Source organism: Ichthyophthirius multifiliis (genome assembly GCF_000220395.1).
Source record: "Ichthyophthirius multifiliis unplaced genomic scaffold scaff_1120509250668, whole genome shotgun sequence".
NCBI classification, from domain to species: domain Eukaryota; phylum Ciliophora; class Oligohymenophorea; order Hymenostomatida; genus Ichthyophthirius; species Ichthyophthirius multifiliis.
In genome coordinates this window covers 24571-46638 of record NW_004086545.1, presented here as the reverse complement: position 1 = coordinate 46638, position 22068 = coordinate 24571, and the positions used below count along the sequence as shown (strand labels likewise).

General features: G+C 23.2%; 2 protein-coding genes across 2 annotated transcripts, besides 24 other annotated features; both read right to left on the bottom strand. All coding sequences in view use genetic code 6, as the record gives it.

Annotated features, from left to right (window-relative positions):
- Positions 1 to 986: 986 nt before the first annotated feature.
- Positions 987 to 1029: a microsatellite.
- Positions 1030 to 1368: 339 nt separating this feature from the next.
- On the bottom strand, positions 1369 to 16335 carry IMG5_087930 (hypothetical protein; the record flags this gene model as incomplete). Its single annotated transcript, XM_004035768.1, has 15 exons — positions 1369 to 2424; positions 2536 to 3028; positions 3271 to 3613; positions 3819 to 4644; positions 4733 to 7288; positions 7356 to 7607; positions 7649 to 8935; positions 8991 to 10408; positions 10458 to 11182; positions 11257 to 11879; positions 11927 to 12685; positions 12821 to 13341; positions 13506 to 14399; positions 14853 to 15318; positions 15433 to 16335. The coding sequence occupies 15 exons, from the start codon at positions 16333 to 16335 to the stop codon at positions 1369 to 1371; spliced, it is 13122 nt and encodes a 4373-aa protein (XP_004035816.1).
- Positions 2494 to 2549: a microsatellite.
- Positions 3066 to 3259: a microsatellite.
- Positions 3069 to 3218: a microsatellite.
- Positions 3111 to 3242: a microsatellite.
- Positions 3172 to 3265: a microsatellite.
- Positions 3766 to 3814: a microsatellite.
- Positions 4680 to 4710: a microsatellite.
- Positions 7297 to 7341: a microsatellite.
- Positions 7305 to 7351: a microsatellite.
- Positions 11184 to 11247: a microsatellite.
- Positions 12702 to 12731: a microsatellite.
- Positions 12717 to 12789: a microsatellite.
- Positions 12740 to 12811: a microsatellite.
- Positions 13364 to 13438: a microsatellite.
- Positions 13392 to 13444: a microsatellite.
- Positions 15353 to 15425: a microsatellite.
- Positions 15386 to 15425: a microsatellite.
- An 81-nt stretch (positions 16336 to 16416) lies between the features above and the next one.
- Positions 16417 to 16519: a microsatellite.
- An 849-nt stretch (positions 16520 to 17368) lies between these two features.
- Positions 17369 to 17401: a microsatellite.
- Positions 17402 to 17641: 240 nt separating this feature from the next.
- Positions 17642 to 17706: a microsatellite.
- Positions 17707 to 18052: 346 nt separating this feature from the next.
- IMG5_087920 (hypothetical protein) lies at positions 18053 to 22068 on the bottom strand (the record flags this gene model as incomplete). Its single annotated transcript, XM_004035767.1, has 5 exons — positions 18053 to 19188; positions 19258 to 19727; positions 19813 to 21028; positions 21099 to 21648; positions 22006 to 22068. 5 exons carry the CDS (start codon positions 22066 to 22068, stop codon positions 18053 to 18055), a joined length of 3435 nt encoding a protein of 1144 aa, XP_004035815.1.
- Positions 19569 to 19843: a microsatellite.
- Positions 19834 to 19883: a microsatellite.
- Positions 21668 to 21778: a microsatellite.

Genomic DNA, 22068 nt, shown 5'->3' with positions numbered 1-22068 from the left:
TTTTGTTAAATAAATATATATATAGATTTTTTATTTTGTTTTCTTTTATATTTGAGTTAATCTAATAAAAATTTGAGATTAAAATTATTTTAATAATATTTAATTTATTCATAATTTAATTAAATATTTTATTTATTTTTTATAATATCTAATTTTCAAATTATCACACATATAATATAAATATATAATGAATAAAAATTAATAAAATGACTTAAATCATTATATACAATTAAAAAGCCTATATAAAAAGAAATAAATAAATATTATTTTATTTAAGGTAAAATAAAAAAATCTTAATAAAATACTAATAATATATAAAAAATAAGATTAAAAATATATTATAAATATTTTATTAAAAGAAAAAAAAAAAAAATATTATTTAATATCAATTTAAAATAAATAAATAAAAACATAGATTATTTATTAATAAAATTGAATATTTTTTTTTTTTATTTTTCTTTATTTAAATAAAGAAAAAAATATCAAGCAAAAATTATTTATTTAATTACAAAAATAATATTAGAATTTAAATTTATTTTTTATTATCTATTAAAATAGATTTATAGTGTATATAAACTTATTCTAAAATACATTTTAATGGCTTTTTGTTAAATAAAGTATATTTATAATTGAAACCTTATATGTTATAAATAAACAAAAAATATTACATATAATCTTATTATTGTCTCTTAATATAATTAAAAATAATACTTAAGGCCTCTCTTTCCTATTTTAATAAATATCTGTACAATATTTGTCTAAATAAGACGATCGAGACTTGTTTATGTAAAAATTATACAAATATTATTTATTTTAATCAATTAAATAATAAAATAAGATGATATTAATTATAATAAAAATAATACATTGATAAATAAAAAGAACTGGAGGAGTGAGGAAAAAAGAAATTTTCTAAAATTTAAAATAATATATAAAATAAAAAAAAAGATATGTTTATTTCTCTGAAATAATTGAATTTATATATATATATATAATATTTTATTAATTATATAGTAAGTATTTTTATTATTAGTTTAAAAAAAAAAATCGAATAAGTATTAATATATATTTTTAAATAAATACATATAATAATAATAATAATTTTTATTCCTTTATTAAAGTATATAAACAAATTATAATTATAATAAATTTGTGTTATTTATAAGTAATTTTTTATAAAAAAAGTAAAATAGGGGATAAAACTCTATTATTAGTCTTATATAAAAAATATGTAAATATAAATGATTTTCCAAACAAGAAAAAATTATTAATAAAAATATTTTCTTTTTTATTTAATATTTCAAAGAATTTATTATTTAAAATAATATATATATATATATATATATGTATATTTTATATAAAATTATATCAATCATTTAATTAACAAAGCATAGCTACTCCTCTTTTAACCCAAACAGATTAATCTACAATACTCGGCATTTCAATATTCATAATAAAATTAGTGGAATGCCCTGTAGTCGAAAGTGTTCCTTTTCTTTCCGAAGTTTTATAAACAGGACATTTATATACATTAAATTCTTTAACTTCATTAATTTTGGCTGGTTTAAGCCATATTATAGGAGTTTAAACGAATAGTATTTTCGGATCACTTTCATTTAAAATCTTATTTTCATAATCCCATTTACATCCTTCTAAATAAAGCCCATACATTAAATTTCCATCTTAAATATTAATAAATTTGGCAACATCATCTGGATTATCTCCCGGTTCTGAATAAAATTAGAACTCGAAAGTTAAATTATCAATTGGAATAGTATATTTTCTAGCATAATTTTATAAAGTAGCAGTCAAAAAAGTCTAAGTAAAATAAAAACCGGAAATCCAATGGCATTTAGGGACATCATTATCGATCCAGTTTTGGTAATATTTCAGTCTTTTTATTAAATCGCTTACGTATGCACCCAAAGGCTTTAATGACGGATATGAGTATTTCTTCCACATATCAGGAACTAGTCCTTTTAATAGAGAATTGCATAATTTTTCTAATTAAGAAGATAATACAACTATGCCTTTTAAAGCATTTTCTATTTCTTTTAGAGATGAAGATATAGCTTGTATTAAATTATTGTATCTTATTATTTCCTATTATAGTACAGTGTTCAAAGAATTTTAATATTAAGTAGGATATTTAGCCAAAACTAACTCTAAATCGAATTTTTTAGGCATTTTTTAAAGAATATCTTAACAAATAGCTTTTAATTAAGCATCTTAATCTGAATCAGATGACATCATAGAACTACCGCCCATCATTAATAATAAAGAATTGCAAATTTCGTCAGTTTCTTTTAAATCTTTAACTATCATACCATTTTCATGAAAACCGAAAATACTAGGCCTTTAATTTAAAGGAAGTTCTTCTTCTATAAATTAAGTATAATCATTATGTGAGCCTACTTAGGGTAACTTTAATAAAAATAAAATAGTAATATAAATAAATATATATGTATTTATTAAACATATTAAAAATATAATATAATTTTAATTTAATAATATTATATTTATAATTATATATACTTAATAATTTTTATCATTAGCAAAATCAAAATTATTTTCAAATAAATTAGAAGAAAAGTAATCTTTCATTAAAGCATGTAAAATTCTTCTATCTCTATCATCAGTAACTCTTCCACCATAATTACATTCCCCGACCATATAATGTAAAGCTTTATAAGGTACCTAATCATATTCTTCAATAAGAATATATAATTATTTAGCACTAATTCTTAAGTCTGACTAATTAAAATCATAAAATATGTTCCATCCTAAAGGTCCATATGTTCTTCTTTCTTAAATAACAGCATGAAAAAAACATAGACCATATAATAAGGTTTTAAATTATTTTGGTTTAGGATGATTTTCAAAGAAATTAGGATCTTGTATTTAATCACTCATATAAGAAACAAGCATATTAGATTTAACACCTTTAGGGGGTTCATTTGTCATTTTAACACTATTTTATAAAATAGACACAGGAAAATCAGAACTTGGATAACTAGAAAGCCATAATCTTTTTAAAAAAAAATTATATAAATGTGTAGATGTTATAAATATAAATATATAAATATATATATAGAAATATAAAAATAAATAAATATTTATAAACATATATGTTAAAATATATTATTAAATATTTATAAATAAAAAAAAATTTATATAAATATATATATATATATATAATATATATATAAATATATATATTTAAAAAAATATTTTAAAATATAATCTTATATATATATATATATATTTTACCTGAATTAAACATTTATTTTTTCTTTAGATTATCCTTAATTTTACATATCTTCGCAAATTTTTTCTAATTTAGGCATCCAACTCGGACATAAATGGCAATTTTACAAAATAACCCAAGATCCTTGTTTTTATGCATCTTCAATTGCTTTTTCAGCATGAATGCCTTATCCTTAACCAAGTGAAATAGCTTTTAAAGATTTATTTTTTTATTAAGCAAAATTAATTAACGATGACATAGGATCTGTTCCTGGTAATATAAAAACTAAGGGCTATGAACAATTTGAATCATTAAAACTTAATTATAGATTAAAAGGTGGTGGATTGGTAAATTTATCTCCAAATTCTTAAAATTATAAAAATATTAATTATAAAATAATTATGAATGTTTTAATAAAAAAATATTGATAAATTATAATTTAATTAAAAAAAATTAATATATAAATATTTATGAATGCAAATAATTATCCATGTAAATATAATTAAAAATATATTTTAATATAAATATAAATATAAATATATATATATATATATATATATATTTATAATACCTTATCTTATAAAATCTTATATAGCTAAAGTAATTCTATCTGGTCTATAAGCTTTTAGTATACATAATCTTTATATTTATGTACAATTTTAGAAACTTCCAGGAAATTTAGCTTAATGAGCTTCTGAATCATAATATATATTTTTCCAAATGTCTATATTTTCTGCAAAAGATTATACAATTGGCTTAAATCTTTATGAAATTTTCGAAAGCGCTATAATTTTTAGCCAATTGTTTTATGGAAGAAACGATTTAGCTATATTTACCTCTATATCTTATTTTTTTTGACTATCGAACGAAATATCTATAGGTTAAATTAAAAAACATAATTCTTATTTATCTATATGTTTTTTATTTTCTTAAATTCTAATTAATAATAGAAAACTAAATAAAAGTTTATCTTTTTCAAAAAGAGATCTACATACATTAGAATAAATAGAATAAGTTAAATATTAAGAAACTATAGAAACCCTTTCTGATGCAATTTAAGTTTTTATTTTCTCTGCTTTATCAAAGGCATCCAAATATAAATTAATAAACCAACTTAAAGAATATTAATACATTTAATCTTACACTGCCATATCCATTATAGAAAAAAATAATACTGTACTGTGATTCGCTATAGGCCTATATTCTTATCTAGATTATTCTAAACGCTATTCAGTTACTTTTGCTTCTTCTTATCTTTCAATAATATCATTAGAAACTTATTTTGATTATTATAAAATCTAAACTCCTTATTCGTCATCTAATATATTATCAGCTTTGTTTAATACTTCAAGAATTTATTTTTCTATATCTTCAAGTTATTATTAATATTTATGATTCTTTAAATAAATAAATTAAATATAAAAAAAAATTAATATATATATTATATATATATATATATATATTTATTTTATATTTATTTTTTACTTAAACTATAAGTTGAATTCTTTAATTTTCATCATGTGGGTTTTCTTTTTAAATACAAATTTCTAAAAGCTAATCTTCTAATCCTTCTTTAGTAATTGTAAAATTTATAAGTGTAACCTTAGTGGATATTTCTGGTGTAAAATGCGGATTTCTTAATTTACTTGTTAAAAATAGTTTAAAATTTTTCGAATAATCGATTATATTGTCCCCTACTTTAATACTTAAAACTCCTGCATTTTTAAAAGTCTATTTAGCTAACAAAGGGTCCATAATCGGATCTATTTCCTCTTTTAAATTTTCCACAATTAGGCATTGTCCGAATTATATTGAACTTTCTAAAATTCTCACAAAGGAAGAGTCTGTCTATTTAACCACTGTGACTTTGTTATCCATTTCGTTTTTTCTTATCCATCTATTACCCTGCATTTAAGGGTCTATGAAAAGTGGCCATCTTCTACTATTATATGCAATAATACCATTTTCTCGAGAAAAAGAGTCTGATGGTAAATAATTCATATTCCATTTTCTTATAATAATAGGCTCACCTAGTGTATTTTCTAACGAATAATGTTCAGAAACTTAAATATGCTAACTTTTCGCATATTCAACCCATTCTTTGACTTATTTGCTTCTATAAAGTTAACTAAAAGGTCCTAAATAAGATATAATTCCAGTCGAAACAGTCACATCACCGACTACAAACAGCAAATACTACTCCAATTTATCTGCTGTATTCTTCCATCTTTCCTATTCTCCGCCCAACCCTCCAATAAGCGAACTGGCTCTTTCTAATTTCCTTTCACAATCCACAATATCATTCTATAGCTGCTTTTATTTCTTACAAATTTTATCAAATTCTTACTACAAAGCGTTTATTTTATTATTATGTTCAGCTAAATTATCCCTTATAACCTTAAGATCTTCCTACAATTTTCTAACCTTAACATTACTCTCATGATACCTCTATTATTTAGGCCTTACAATCTGCAATACTTTTTCATATTCCGACAAAGCCAGAATCCATTCACAAAGCCCTTTCGCAGCCGAAGATGCTTATTCGACTCTTTTTGGGTTGAAAAGCTTAGTTTAAGAAATATATTTATCCCTGACTTTTTTCATTATACTTTCATCTATATTATCCTTATTATATTCCTTTAAAATCTAAAGGAAATGCTTGTCCGAAAGGAACTTTTTAGAAGCCTCCCAATAACTCATAATCCTTTCTTTCGGATATTTAGGATTAGGGATAGGAAGGGGAGGTATTCCATTTAATACACAAACTGCTTCCATTACCAATTGGACTGTTTCTGGAGGTTTTAGCATTGCTTTCATTTTATTTATGTCATTAGGGTCTAGTGTATTTAAAGCTTCTTCGGCTTTTTTTAACTAAGGTTTAGCCTGAGATAGGTCTCTTTCACATTCCTCTTTTATAAATTAGGCCTCTTGGACGTTTTTATCTACTTCGGCTTCTTATTGTTCCACTTCTTACCTCATGGGCTCTATTTCTTTTGCTTTTCTTTGTATTTCTAGGGCTATAATTTCTGTTTCTTCGTTCATTTGAATCAAAACAGGCTTTTTTTCAGTCAATTCCTCTTCCATTCTTTTCACCTATTCGGACGTAGTAATTAATTTATAGACCCCATTCTAGTACACGTTTTTATTTTCTTCCAATTTCTTATGTTGAATCTATAAAAGACTTTTTAAATTACTCAAAAGCTCCAAATAAGAACTGGGAGTTATATAATTTATTCTTTTTTCTTCTCTATAGTATTCTTGGGAAAGGTCAATTGCTGAAAGGTGCATCTTTTTGGAAATATTGACCAATTTTCTTGATTATGCACCATCTAAGTACATTTCGGCAATTAATTTATGTGCAACAGCCTCTAAAGCTTCTTCTGGCCATTATTTATATTAAATAATAGTCGTACAGTTTACTATATTGGGAAAGTTTCGAATTCTATTACGTAAAGTATCGCCTATAGGACTCTACATTAAGATTATATGTAGTTTTTTTTTTACACATGAAATAAAATAGTCATAAAATTAAGAATTAGTTCCTTATTCTATAAGTTTTATTTTGTTTTCTTTTTTCGCATTTTATCTAAGTTTATCAATTAAAGGAATAAAGTCTTCTTAAGAAAACATATTCGGAATATCTGCAGAATTCAACAAATTATTTAACTCTTCCAAAACAAAAGGCTTTTAAGCCTGACTGTCATTTATAATAAAAACCGACTCTTTTTAATCAGCGCCTGACTAAATCATTAGTCTTCTAATATCTTCATTCCATTGTTCCTTACCGTAACTTTTTGTCATTTCTAATTACATAGTATGTAGTTATCTAATATGAGATGATAAATAAGTTAATGATTGCCTACCGGAACCACCTAAACCTATTAATAGACCATGTCCTCCTTATAATCGAAGAATTCTGCAAATATTTATTATATGACAAATTGCGAATTCAAAAAGTACTAATTACATAGGTCTTTTGTTATTTTAATTATAATCTTCTAAAAAATATTCGATACGAGCAAATATTTTATCCATATCAATCTACAAACATTTTTAAATTTTTATATATATATTTTTAAATTTTTATATATATAATTATATTTTATACCATTTCATCATATGGTCTTTCAGAATCTATATCTCCTAATATTTCACCAAATCTAATTACTCTAATAGGATCTGGTGTTAGTATGTTCATTTTAACATTATCATAGAGTCCTTTAAGTAGCATTTTTATGTCTTCTGTTACTTTATTTCTTACTGTACTAACTAAAGTATTATAAAACCATAATTAATCTTAATCAGAAATGAGTCTGTCAAAGAAAACTCTACTTATTTCATTTATCCATAATCTAACAATCTAAAAAGAATTTAAATAAATAAAAAAATTAAAAAAAAAACTTTTTTATCATCTGTAATTTATTATTTTTAAATCAACTATAGACCCTACACAACTCTACTAACATCTCTCAAATTAAACAAATAATGAGACTTAGCCGGTGTTGGCTTAAGATTATTACTAATTTAAATATACATATCAACCGTTGCCACTATACAATACTTAAAAGTTTTAATTTAATTTTCATCAGAAATTGAGATCTTATTCAAATGCCAAATCATAAGTTAATTGAATATATTTTCCATTTGAACCTAATTAGATTCTACGCTACAAAAAACATTAAAATGTCTCAAACATCTTGAACTAATCATATTTCTTCCACCTCCTGGAGGTCCCATAGCCGCTACAACTGTCGTATCGATAATTTCTATCATTCTCCTATCTTTTCCATACCATCCCTTCTAATCTAAAAACTACCTTATTAATTCAATCGGAGGTTATGCCCCATATTTATCCAAAGACGGCATATTAAAATCATCAACAAAAATATGACACTAAACTCCGAATTTCGGTCCGAAAATTCCCTTTCTTCTTTTATCTAGTTTACTATCGATTATCATTTAAGTTTTCTCTGAGGAAGTTTAAGCACTAAAATTCACATTAATAAGAAGAAAACTTTTCTAAGATAAAGACTTCAAATATTTGCTTATATAAGATGTTTTTCCTGTCCCAGTTAACCCTATAACTATAAAAGGGTACTAGTTATTCAATGAAATATGCAAAAGTTCAGTCATCCTTAAAGATTCGGTAGTTTTAATTACTATATTATGAAAACTTTCATCATAAGGAATAGTTTCAGTTGAATTTTCAATTAAATATTAATAACTTCTCCATTTAAATTCCCTCTCGTCTATTTAATAATCATAAACTAATACATGAGGCCCTGCTTCAGGGAACATTGTTTACTTTTCAAATTTAATCAATCTATCTTTTTTAGTATCACATTTAATAGGATTCTTCATCTATTATTTTAAGTATCTATCAAAATCGGTTCTCCCTTTATCATCTACAGTAGCCCCAACACTCCATATTAAACTATAAATAAAAATCATATCAATATAAGTTTATAAATTCTCTGGTTTAGTTTTTGCTTAGAATTCTCTATCAAGAATACTTCTTTTTTACATTATAGACTTCATTAATCTCATTAAGCCAACAACTATAGTACCTTCAGGTACACTCTAATATTCTTTACATCTAGTTTTAATAAATTAAATACATTAGCCAACAAGAGCATCAAACAACTCTTCTATATGTTTAATGATAGAATTATCTAATACTTCTTAAAACTAAATCATTAAGATAATAATAAAATATAAATATAAATATATATAATATTATTACTGTATTCTACCAAGAATATACTAAAGGCCACCAACCTAATTAATCAGGTTACATATATACCATTCCGCATCTAGAAACAGTAGCAGGTGAAGCTTAATTAAGATCTGCAACTTCAAACATCATAGTCATAGAGTTTGACATAGCAATAGTTTCTCCACTCATAAGACATAATTTTTTATTATCATCGAGTACAGTATTCATATTTTCAATCCAATCAGCATCGACAGGACCATCAAAGACAATAATTTATCTATCTGGAACATTGGCAGTAGCACATTTTCTATATACCTCAGCTAATATACCTTCTGTCCATTCTTTGGAAATCGGATCCGAAAAACCATAGAGATTATTTATGGATATAGATTTAGGATTTATAATATAATAGTTAGTCGGTAATTCTTCATTTGAACCCAATTTTTTATTCGCGAAAGTCATTGAATTTGCAAGTAGTTTATAACAAGTAGATTTTCCAGAAAAAGGCTATCCGACAATCATTAAGCCATGCCTAGTATTAATTACTTCATATAACTGAAGTATTTTCTTTCTAAAATTAACGTTATTTTATAAGTTTTATTGTGTCATTACTGTTGTTATAGACTAATTTAATATTTAATAATCAGGGTTAGGTAATTTGACGCTCGGGAAAAGATCACTTGTAATATTTTTAAATAAATCAATATCTTAAGTTAAGAATTTTGGCAAATTAACATCAGTAATAGACCTTAAAACAAGAACTTCTTCCTTTTCATTCGCATATTTTCTCTTTAAAGCCGATGCGGCAGTCAAAACTGCCTTTACAGCCCTCATTCCATAATCATAATGGTCTTAACTACTTAAAAGCTCACTACATAATTTATAAACAGCGACTATTTTCCTCGCCTAATTTCTTGCGTCGACAAACCCATATGAATATAATGAAATTTCAGCAATAAGAGAATAATCAGGAACCATCATAGCCACAGGTCTAAAAAGTGCCTTTAAATTATCAGGTAATTCGGATCGTCCAGCATACCCGGGATTCATAGTAATAAAAACATTGCAAGTATTTTTCAAAACCAAACCATCAGTCCCTTCAAAAGAAATTTCAGTCTTATTTTCCTTCTTAGCCTACTAAATCTATAAAATCTATTAAGCGATAACTGAAAGTACTTCCAAATCTATTCTATTGAATTCATCGAAACAACTCCAAGCACCTGTAGCGATTAATCCTTTAAAAAATTTAGCCATTGCATATATATTTAAGCCCTCAGAACAATTAAATACAATACATTACATAGCTAGAGCTTTCGCTAAATCTTTAACACTTTCAGTTTTACCAGTACCTGCTGGTCCTTCAGGAGCGCCACCTAAATTTAATTAAAGCGCATTCATTAAAGTTCTATAACATCTATCAGTTAAAGGGGTTATTACTAATCTTCCTAATATATGAATAAAAGAATTAATTTATTTATATTTATATATTTAAACCTGTATTTCCCAAATATTCGTATCCATATTTCATTGAGTTGGACATCATTTTTACATATAAAGTAGGATTTTAATAATCCCAATAATATCTCATTTCTGAAAGCCATTCAAATTATTAAACTTAAGAAATTTCCTCATCTATCAGTCTTTTTACGACATCTCTATTATGTACTTACATGACTATAAGTGCACCTAGAGTTATAGTTTATAAATAGCTTAAATTTTGTCGTATTAAAGTAACAATTTCTTCTAGATTCTAATCACATTCTTTATAATAGGCGTTTAATCCTAAAACACCATTCTATATAAGACTTTATTCAAGTTCTTCAGTCCAAATTAATTAAGAGATTGCTAAAACAATTTATCCAGGCCATTTCCGAACCCAGTCAGACCTTTATTCGTCATTTTGGGTCAAATCAAGCAAGGAATCATCCATTACTTTTGCAATCGAAAGTCTCATTTGTTTTTCAACTTCCAAAAGCCATTTTTCAACATTAGATTTGAAGTTTCTAGGGGATATTCTCTCTAAGAATTATATTTCTTCTTTTTCACTACTTCTCATACCTACAATATCTACATTATTATTAAATATTAATTCCGATATTCCTTCGAAGCATTTCTTCATATGAGGTTATACTAATAAAGGATCTCGTGTTTCGGCCAATATATTTAATAGATCATCATTTGAAAGGAAGAAAAATCTTGGAAATTCTAATCTTTTTGATCTATATATATATATATATATTATTATTATATTTATATATATATATATTATTTATTTTATATATATTTAAATTACTCTAAATGTTCTTCTAATCCTTTTTATATTTCTTCAATAAGTTTTAAACAAGTCAATAGATTTTCCTCTAAATTCCGTATTTTTTCTACATTTAATACTTTAGGATCAGCTTAAACTTACTCCATAATAGACTTCCACACTTTGTTTACAATTTTAAATTTATCAGATTCACTCACAAGAGTTTTACTAATATCCTCAAAACTAAATATAGGTTCCAAATAAAGATAAAAAGTTTGCACTTTAATCCAATTTTCAAGTACACTTTATATAAAAAGCATTAATTTTTCCCATCTAATAGCCCTTTATTCTGTGAATTTAATATTAGGATTAGCCCTTATAGTTTAAGCTTTCAGTGTATGATCGTCTAATAAAATCTATATGTCTTCAACTGAAGAACCTTAGAGGATTAAAACACCTCTGCTTTTCCAATTTAGAACTGTAAAGTTTAGATTCTCCCATTCTTTTTCCATTTTATCTAAAGCGTTTTCTAATGCGAATTCCTTAGAAGCTGTTTCTGATACTTCTTCTATTTCAGGGAGTTTTTCTAAAATACCTTTATTTAAAAGCATTTTTAAAGATATCTTCTCATAATTAAATTCCTCTTCTTCAGTTTACTTTAATATCTAATATTAAATTTTTTTTTAAAAAAAAAGCCTATATATAAATATACTGTTTATATTTTATCCCAATGTCTTTTTTAAATTCCTGGTCTTGAAATAGTTTCCATGCATGGCAAATATTAATTAATTTAATGAACTTCATTCCTAAAATCTTCTGAAATTTTCGCAGTTAGAGAATCTGGTTTAAAAGAACTAACTATTCTATTTGAAACTTTCAAATATTCTCTGACAATCTACTCAGATTCTGAATAGTCTAATTATTAAACTGGTCCATTCATCCATTTTTTTTTATTTTCGCTAAAAATACTTATAGCCTTCCATAATTTAGAATATGGCTCAAATCGTTTCTATAAATTAACAAATTTATCGAAATTCGAACTAATTCCAAATAATTTCTTCTCCTAATCTAAAATATCCTCCATTAAGCTATTTGCATCAGCTAGAGTTTCTTCGAATTTCTCAATTTCACCTATATATTCTTTATATTTATATATTTCTGTAAAAGCCTCAAATTATTCAACATCATCCCAATATACAGAAACTCTATCTTCAAATATTTATCTGTTTTCTCTTAATTTTTCTTCTAATCTTTGTCTTTCAATAGAATGTTTTTCATCCTACATAGCTAATTCTTTATCTAATTTATCAGGCCAATCATGCACATCTTTAGAAAGTTCAAGAATTATTTAATTACCTTTAATATTCAATTTTTATAAAAATACTACTTTCTGAAAACATAAACTAGTTTTTTATTTTATTTATATTCTATCACTAGTTAAATCAGAAATAAATTTTTCCATTTCTTCTACCTAAAATTTAAAATATAAAATATGTATAAAAATATGTATATAAATAAATATAAATATATTTATATATATATATATATTATATATATATATGTATATTTATATATTATTTAATTTTTTTTTATATTTTAAATATACTTCATCAGCAGTATTTGTTGATTTTCTAATAAAAGTTGCAATTTTAGAATATTTTTCTGTAATAATTCTTAAACCATTAATTAGATTTTCTTCAAAAGTACTCACTAATTTGAAGTTTAAATCTTTAATGTTTTTCTTTATTGAATTTTTTACTTCTTCACATCTAACATCAAAAAAAGGAAATTTTATTCTATCGGGGATTTAATTAATTAAATTTTCATATTTAATTAAAATTTAATAATATTATCTAAATTCTTCATTTAAAATATTTTATTTTTTATTTATAATTAATTTTAATTCCCTTTCGGCTTATTTATCAATAAAAGGCTTAAATTATTCAAAAGCTTAAAATGCTAAATGACATTCATCGAAATGTTTTAAAATATGGATCATAGTTTTTGCACATATATCAGTAAAAAATTGCTCATTAAAATTAGCCATTTATAAAAACTTACTTTTTTTTTATAAAGTCTTAACTAAATTAGTTATTAATTTCTAAGAATTTATTTCATCTTACTTTACTTCATATAAATTTTATGACGGTTATTAATTATTATCATAATTATCATTATTATTATTATTATTATTATAATATTATTATTTTTATTATTTTATTATATTTTTTCAACTAAATTAACAAAAGGACAATAATTATTATAAAATTCATTGAATATATCTGGTGTACTTCCGTCATATTCTTATATTTTAAAATTTTAAAAAGCATGTTTTTAAAATTCATTTTTTACTTCCTAATTATTTTCATTATTTTTATTTTCCGTTACGCTTTTTTCCTAATTTTAATTTTTATCAATTTTAATTTTGCAGTGTCTCGGATGTAAAAAATTATCAAAAGAATTTATAATATTATTTAAAATATTTTTAATTTCTCTTTATATTTATTCATTAGTTTCTTTAAATTTTATCTATTCATCTTCATGTACCATTTAAATACACATTATAGGGAAAAAATGTTTCTAGTCTTTCATAAAATCTGGGATTTTATATGTTAATTAGCTATCTTTTGGACATAACTATAATAAAGTTTTAACATTTCCAGAATTATAATCTCCTCCTTCTTCTTTCATTTGTGCATGACTAGCATTGATTAATTGACTAGCTTTGTTTTATCCGCTTTATTTATTAAAATTGAGATTTTAAATTTAATTCTAAGACTCTTTAATATTTAAATTTTACTTTGAATATTACTATTAATGGTTTTAAATAGCCACATTTGATACCATTAAATTAATTCTAGACTTCGATTTTAGATTCATATTGGGTAGATTTATATTATATTCTTTAATTTTTTTTAGATCAATGACATCTTCATCATCATCACTACAATTTTCTTCATTAATCTTCAGATGTTCAAAACTCGAATTTTTCTTATTTTAAATCTTCCATTTTTTATAAGTAGGGAATGATAAAATAAACTTCTCAAAAGACAAAAAAGACTACTCAATAATAAATCTTAATTATAATCCCATTTAAATTCCCACATTTTCAATGATTTTTTATTTATATTCTTTAGTATAGAGCTTCCATCCGTTTTATTCTTTCCAGTTTTCTTCAGTTTCCCCTATTTTTTAAGCCAGTTTTTTATATGCCTGGTTCTACCTTATGTCTTATAACTCCTAAAAGCCTATTTTATTTAAAAAAACGAAGCCTTCTTCTTCTTCCATTTATTCTTCGATTTTATATTTAAGCGTATTAAAATAAATTGTTTCTGTACTCATTTTTTCTTGATCGATTTTTATTAAATATTCCAGGCTTTTATTTATATTTCTTACAGAATTATTATTTGTATTTTGGCTTTGATTATTAGAATTCTCCTATATATATTCATATTCTTCATATACTTTATTTATACTTTCATCTTCATGGTATTCCTCATCTATTTCTTCTATCTAGTCTCCTGTATATTAAAGGTATTTAGATTTCCTTAAAATATTAGACTAACTATGTGAATGAATTTATTTCTTATTTTAAATATATCCCCCTAAAGTCCATTTACCAGTACTGCCTACAGAACTTGCCAGTCTAAAGAATTTAAATTTCTTAATAATACTAATAGCGCCTCTATGCCAAATATTTTTCAATAAACTAGTAACATTAGTCCTGTACATGCTTTATACTTTCACAAACTAATCAATATTAAGGGTATGTCCAAGAATACTTATTTTTTATAAAGTATTATTTTCAAAAAGCAGAAAACCCGAAAAATCTTAAAACCAATCAATTAAAGAACTATTTATAATATTCATTTATATTAAATTTATTCTACAAAATTCCTTACCTTATTCGACAAAATTATGCCAATTTTTAAACAATTTTATATTAAAACCACCTTCTCTAGATATTCTTTCGCCACTACACAAAACTTATTTCTAATATAAAGTTATATGTAACCTTTATCTTTCTTAAGGAGATAATAAAATATAATCTAACATCGCCTTTTTCATTGCTAATTTAAAATTTTAAAAAATCTCTTAAAACACCTAAATAAAAAAGATTATAAAAAATATTTCAAAAATTTAAATATATATTTCAAATAATTTTATAAATTATATATATATATATATATATATATATATATATATATATAATTTTACTCTAGAAACAGTTTCTCTATTTAATAAACTTTAAGAAATCAATTTATAAGCATTAACCATCCATTTTTTCCTAAACTTCGGAATTTCGTCTGCTTTAATAATATCTGATTCTAAATAATGCATATATCTAGCCGAGCTTTCCTAAACTACTCTAAATATATTCTCTGGCCAATTACTTGGATCAACATAAACGTAGTTACTTTTTCCTAAATATTCCGGATCGAAGACTCCTCCCATTTCTTATAACATTTTATTAAAAAGCAAGTCTGCGGAATCCTACGGTGATCCATTTTCTTCGTTTTCAGGAAAATATTCAGGAAAAAGACTAAGAGAAACAGGCTCTCTTTTCATATCTTCTGGTGTAAATGTAGTTGATATTCCAGTCTTAGCTTTTTTTTGAAATGGGTTCAGTTCATCTATTATAGCTAGTTGTATAGGAATTTCACATTCAGGCTTTTATACAGTAGTTGATGTCTATTATAAAGATACAATCTATAATAAATGCTCTATTTTAAGCTTTCCACAATATTACATATAACTCCCGATTCTTTAAACAGGTGAATAATAACCTAAATCTCCAAATTTGGCAAATGTAGCAGCTATAGTACGCTCGTTTCTGTCAAAAAGGTCCTCGTATGGTATTTCTAAAGCATTTAATTTAGTACTTTTTTTAAATTCTTTAAAAAAACTCTTAGCGCTTGCTGTTTTTCCACTCAAAGGTCTTTTTCCTGAAAGACTTGATTTCAAATTTCTTACTTATAAAGAATTAGGCATTCCTCTTATTTCATCAGCTTTAGAATAAAAATCATTATTATTATCGAAATCTTCATAAATATCTAAATCTTTATCATTTTAATTGATTTCATCGACAATCTATTTATTTTTTTCTTATAAGCGATGCATTAATTCTGGTTTAGCAGATTTTATACGCATTAAATTTGCACTTTAAAGTCGTTTTGATGAAGAAGTTTAAGGCTTAGATATTTATTATTATTATTATTATTATTATTATTATTATTATTATTATTATTATTATTATTATTATTATTATGTAATGTTTTCTTATTATTAATTATTTTATAATTATGGTTTCTTATAATTTGTAGCTGTTTTAACGTTTCTTTCTTATTTTGCTAAAGGAGAATTAAGTCTTTTAATAGAAAGTTATTATTATTATATTTTTTTTTTTTTTTATTAAGTTTTTTCCATTTATATCATTTTTTATTATTATTAATCATTTTTATTTGTTTATTATGTTTAAGGTCGAATTACTGAAGGCGGTCGCGCAATTTTTTTAATTTAATCTCCTATATTTCTATCTATATCTATATTTTTGAACATTTGCATTTATTCGTATTAATTCATTTATTATATAGGCAGATTTCTTAAAGGAAATTAACTATCACTCTCTATATAGTTTTTATCTTCAACTATATTTCTTATTTGTGTATTTTTACTGCCTACCTAGGACAAAAATTAGTACGGTTATTAATGCTAATTCACTATTCTTTGAAAATTTACCTAAGTATTTACATTTTAGGCTACATTTTCTATTTTTTAATCTTCATCATTCTATGTGTTTAAGTTTTTTAATTATTAATATTATTATTCTTCAAATTATAATTATGTATTATATTAAATTATTTCTATTTATAAATATTTTTAAAAAAATATGAAATATATATATTTACCATTTTTAAATTTAGGTACTGATAAACCTCTAGATAAAGGCTTTATTCCTTAAAACAATTAATTTTTATTAGTACGAACTAAAGTCTTGCTATTATTTAAATCTTACCAAAATTTGTTTGATATATCTTAACTATATAAAATTTAAGAATTTACGTTTCTATATTTAGGTGCTAATCCAAAAAACCTCTTCAAAGATTAACTCATACTCATTTCTTTTTCATTATTTAATTCTTTTTAATTGATGTTATTACTATTATTATTATTATTATTATTTTATCCGTTTTATTCATTTATGTTTGATTATTCGCTTATGGAAGAAAACATAACGTTTGAAGGATTTATTATTCTTTTGCTTTAAAGTAGATAATTAGGAGCACTTTTTTACTGTAAGTTATTTTATTATTTTAGGGATTATTATTTTTGGTTTTTTTACATATTTTCCCTTATTTTTTTATGAGAGTGTATTATTTACTAATTTTGATTTAATTAAAAATGTTTTATTTTTATTTTTTTTAAATTTTTTTAAAATAGTTTAATAATTTTTATTTTTTAAATATATTTAAAATATTTTTTTATTTAAAAAAGAATTTTATTTTAATTATATTATTTTTTATAAAAATACATATTATTATATAATTATTATTTATATAAATCAACAAATAATTTTATATTTTATAAAAATATACAGTTTTTAACATAATTATTTTATTAAACTTTAATAAATTTAATATTCTAAATTAATAACATAATAATATACACTAATCTAAAAATAATGATTATAATTTAAAAATGAATTAAATATAATATGTATATATATATTTATTTTATTATTAGAGAAAATTAAATAAAAAAAAGATAATTTTTGTCTAAAATTATATTTATAAAATAGTATTTCATATTATATAATTTCTCCTTTAACTAAAAAATATCAATCATCATCATCAAACAAAGTTCTTTTTTTCTATTTTTAAGTATTATTATTATTATTATTACTACCAATACTTTTAGTATTCCTACCACTAATTAAATCATTATTTTATTTATTCAATAGATTATTTCCTTTATCATCCTCATCGTCATCATCGAAAAGACTTTTAATAGTTCCAGTTCTTGAAACCGGTTTTAGAATATTATTATTATTATTATTATTTATTATCTTTGAATTTCCTCTATTTGGTTTAATTGCAAAATCATCGTTTTCATCTGAGCTTCCTCCAAAAAGTGTTATTTTACTTTAAGTTCTTTATTAATTTTTTACTTATTTAACTTCTTATTCATCATCATCATCATCATCAAAAAGCCCTTTTTTTTTCTTAGAAGGTCCTCCTTAAGAAGATAAAGATGGTAAGTTACTTCTGACTACAGGAGGTGGTACAACAGATTATTTTTGAGGCATTTTTTAAGCAAAATTATTCTATTCATCTTCACTTTCATCTCCAAAGATAACTTTTTTTTTTTTCTAATCTTTATTGTTTTACAAAGGATTCTCACTAATTTTGGGAAGAGCAACTTTCGGTTGTTCACTTATTCGACTTAAAGGATTACTTGGTCTACCTAAAGGATTTTAAGAAACAGGTTATATAGGTTTAATTTCTTCTACTTCTTTTTTTATATCGGAAAGGTTATTTTATTATTATTATTTCGTAGTAATTAGAGGCTTGTCATCTTCATCACTTGAAAAACTAATGTTTTTTTTACTTGGTTTATCATTTATTTTAGGTAGTTATGCTTATATCTATTTTTGTTATTATTATGTAGGAGGTTATATAGGTTTAATTTCTTAATTTTATGGAATTTTTGGTTATATATTAATTTCTCTTTATTAAACTTATAAAGGAAGATCATATTCTTAGTTTAAAAAATTAGTTTATTTATTAGATTTTTCATCATGAAAGGGTATTATTGTTCTTGGTTTTCTTTTTTTTAAAGGAGGAGCTGATCTCTCGGTTTATTTTTAAATTTAATCTTTATCTTCTTCTTCTTCTTCTACTTCTTCATTTACTTTTTTCTTTTCATCTTCTTGTTTATATCTTAAACTTGGTGGAGTCATCCCCATTAACATCCCTGAGTTAAAATTCAATTTATTTTATATATTTTTTAAATTTCTGATATGTTATTAGGTTTAATTTCTACTTCTTTATTTTCTAAATTCAGTGAACTTTGATTTAATATCACATTCTAGTTCGTATTTCAAGATCTTCGAATACTTTTATATTGTTTATGGTAATATCTTCTTATCATTATTTTGAACTTCGATAGGAGGTTTAGTTACAGGTAAATGGGGCATTTAAGGTGATTTTTGGGGATTTTATTTAGGAGTAGATTCTTCATTAGAGTCATCGTTTTCGGATGAATCTTCAATTAAATTTCGCTTTTTAAAGACTGCTACTCTTTATGGGATTACTGGTACATTAGATGAAGAATCTTTTTTATTATATTTCTTGTTCTTCTTATTATTATTATTTTAATTTTCTTTCTTGTTCTTCTTCTTATTATTATTATTTTAATTTTCTTTCTTGTTCTTCTTCTTATTATTATTATTTTAATTTTCTTTCTTGTTCTTCTTCTTATTATTATTATTTTAATTTTTTTTCTTGTTCTTCCTATTATTATTATTTTAATTTTCTTTCTTGTTCTTCCTATTATTATTATTTTAATTTTCTTTCTTGTTCTTCTTATTATTATTACTATTATTTTAATTTTCTTTCATTTTCTTCTTTTTCTTTTTTTAATTCTTCTTGTCTTTTTTATTCTTTTTCATCTTAAGAATTTTTAATTTTCGAATCAACATCCTCATCCGAATCTTCAAATATTTATTTAACCGAATTATTTCTCTAACTTTTACCAACAACACTACTATCAATTTTAACAATAGGGACATTACTTTATTTTTTTTTAAATTAATCTTCTTCCTCATCATCGTCATCATTAAAAAGTGATCCTACTATTTTTTTTTTATCCACTCCTCCAATATTTCCTGTTGTGTTTTAAGCTCTTAAAATTCCTTTCGGTTACAAAGCGTTCTACTTATCCGATTTCGGTACAATTTCATCATCTTCATCCGAATCATCAAAAAGCCCTTTTTTTCCTTTTTTCCTTTCATTTTATTAGATTACAGGTGCAATAATCTACCTTTTATATTGACTTCCGATTTTCCTTGCTGTCTCAAATGGATCTTCTTCATCATCATCATCAAATAATTTTGTCAATCTTTTCTTCGAAGACTATTATTTTTATATAATAGGTACTACTTATACAGGATTTCCTTAAGAAGGTACAGGCTAAGACAATGAATCTTTACCTTTACTTTAACCATCATTTACAGGTTCCTAAGCAGCAGTTTCATTTTTGATTTAATCTACAAACTTGACTTTTTTTTCTTATGGGCTATCCTAATCTTCATTAGCATTATTTTAAAAGACTGTTTTTTTCGATATTAGCATGTTGATATCAAATTTATTACTTTGTTATCTTGAAAACAACTTTTTCGATCCATCATCGTCTTCCTCATCTGAATCAATGAATATATTTTAAGATTTTCTAGCATAAATGGGAATAATAGAACCCAATTTATTTGTGTTTCTCTCTTCATTCATTTTTTCGTTTAAAGCATCAGTTGTTTTTTAATTAGTATTATCATTTTTAGGCTCTTCCTCATTTAATTATTAAACTAAACCCATTTTTTACTAATGAATTCTTTTTAATTCATCTTAAACAGACAATGGTGCTTTCGGTTTTTAAAATTAAATAGGCTTTTCTTACTCTTCTGCATGTTCTTTTTCGGGGATTTCTTTATTTTTTAAAGCTTATTAATGTTAGCTTTCTGATGTTAAAGATACTTCTTAGTTTAGTTTAATAAGAGGTGGAGGAGGAATGGAAGTAGGAAGTTTAGAATCTAAATTTGCTATATATATATTTATTTTTATTATAAATTAAAAAAAAAAATAGTATAAATATATTTATTGTTTTCTTACAAACATCCATATTCTTTGATAAAGATGATGGAATGGCAACAATTGGATCAGGAGGTGGTGGTATTATAGAATTCTAAAAACTATGAGGAGGTGGTGGAATACAATTATTTTAAAATGGAATTTCATTATAAGGATTTTCGTTATTTTAGTTAATTTGGATTTATTATGATAAAATAGTTGATGGTTTTCTACTTTTTTATATAGAAATAATATCATCTTCATCTTCGAAATTTCCAACAAGTCCTAAAAAAGGATCTTTATAAAAAGACTTAGAACCTATAAAATGAGGAACTCGAATTGATTTATTAGAAGATTAATTTTATGGTAACATTTAAGAAGATTAAGAAACAGATTTTTCATCGAAAGCGTCTTCTATTAAATCATCTTAAGCAATAGAAAAAGCTTCCATTCCAAATTAAAGCGCTTTTTTAAAATATTCAATTTTTTTAGAATCATTTTATGTAGAAATTTAACCTAATAAAGGAATATCTTTTTATATAGATTATTATTCACATTATTATTGTGAATAAATATCCAAAGGTGCTACTCTCTAAGATTTATATACAAACATATTTATAATATATATAATAAATACATTAATAAATAAATATATAAATATATAAATATATAAATATATAAATATATATATATATATATATATATATATATTATATATTATAATTTATTATACTTATTCTGTAAATTTTTTTTCTGATAATTCTTATAATTATTAATAAGTATTACTTATTTCAACATTACACGAATTTAATATATATTTTAATTACTTAAATTTATTAAATGTATTTTCTTAATTTAATAATATTTTATCTGAAAAAAACTAAATTGATTTTATTAACTTTTTTTTTTATTTATATAATCACTTTTATATTTTCTTATTTTATTTTACTTTATCATCAGATTACAATGTCCAATTTCTAATTTCTTGTCGTAAAGTTGTAAATTATGTCAT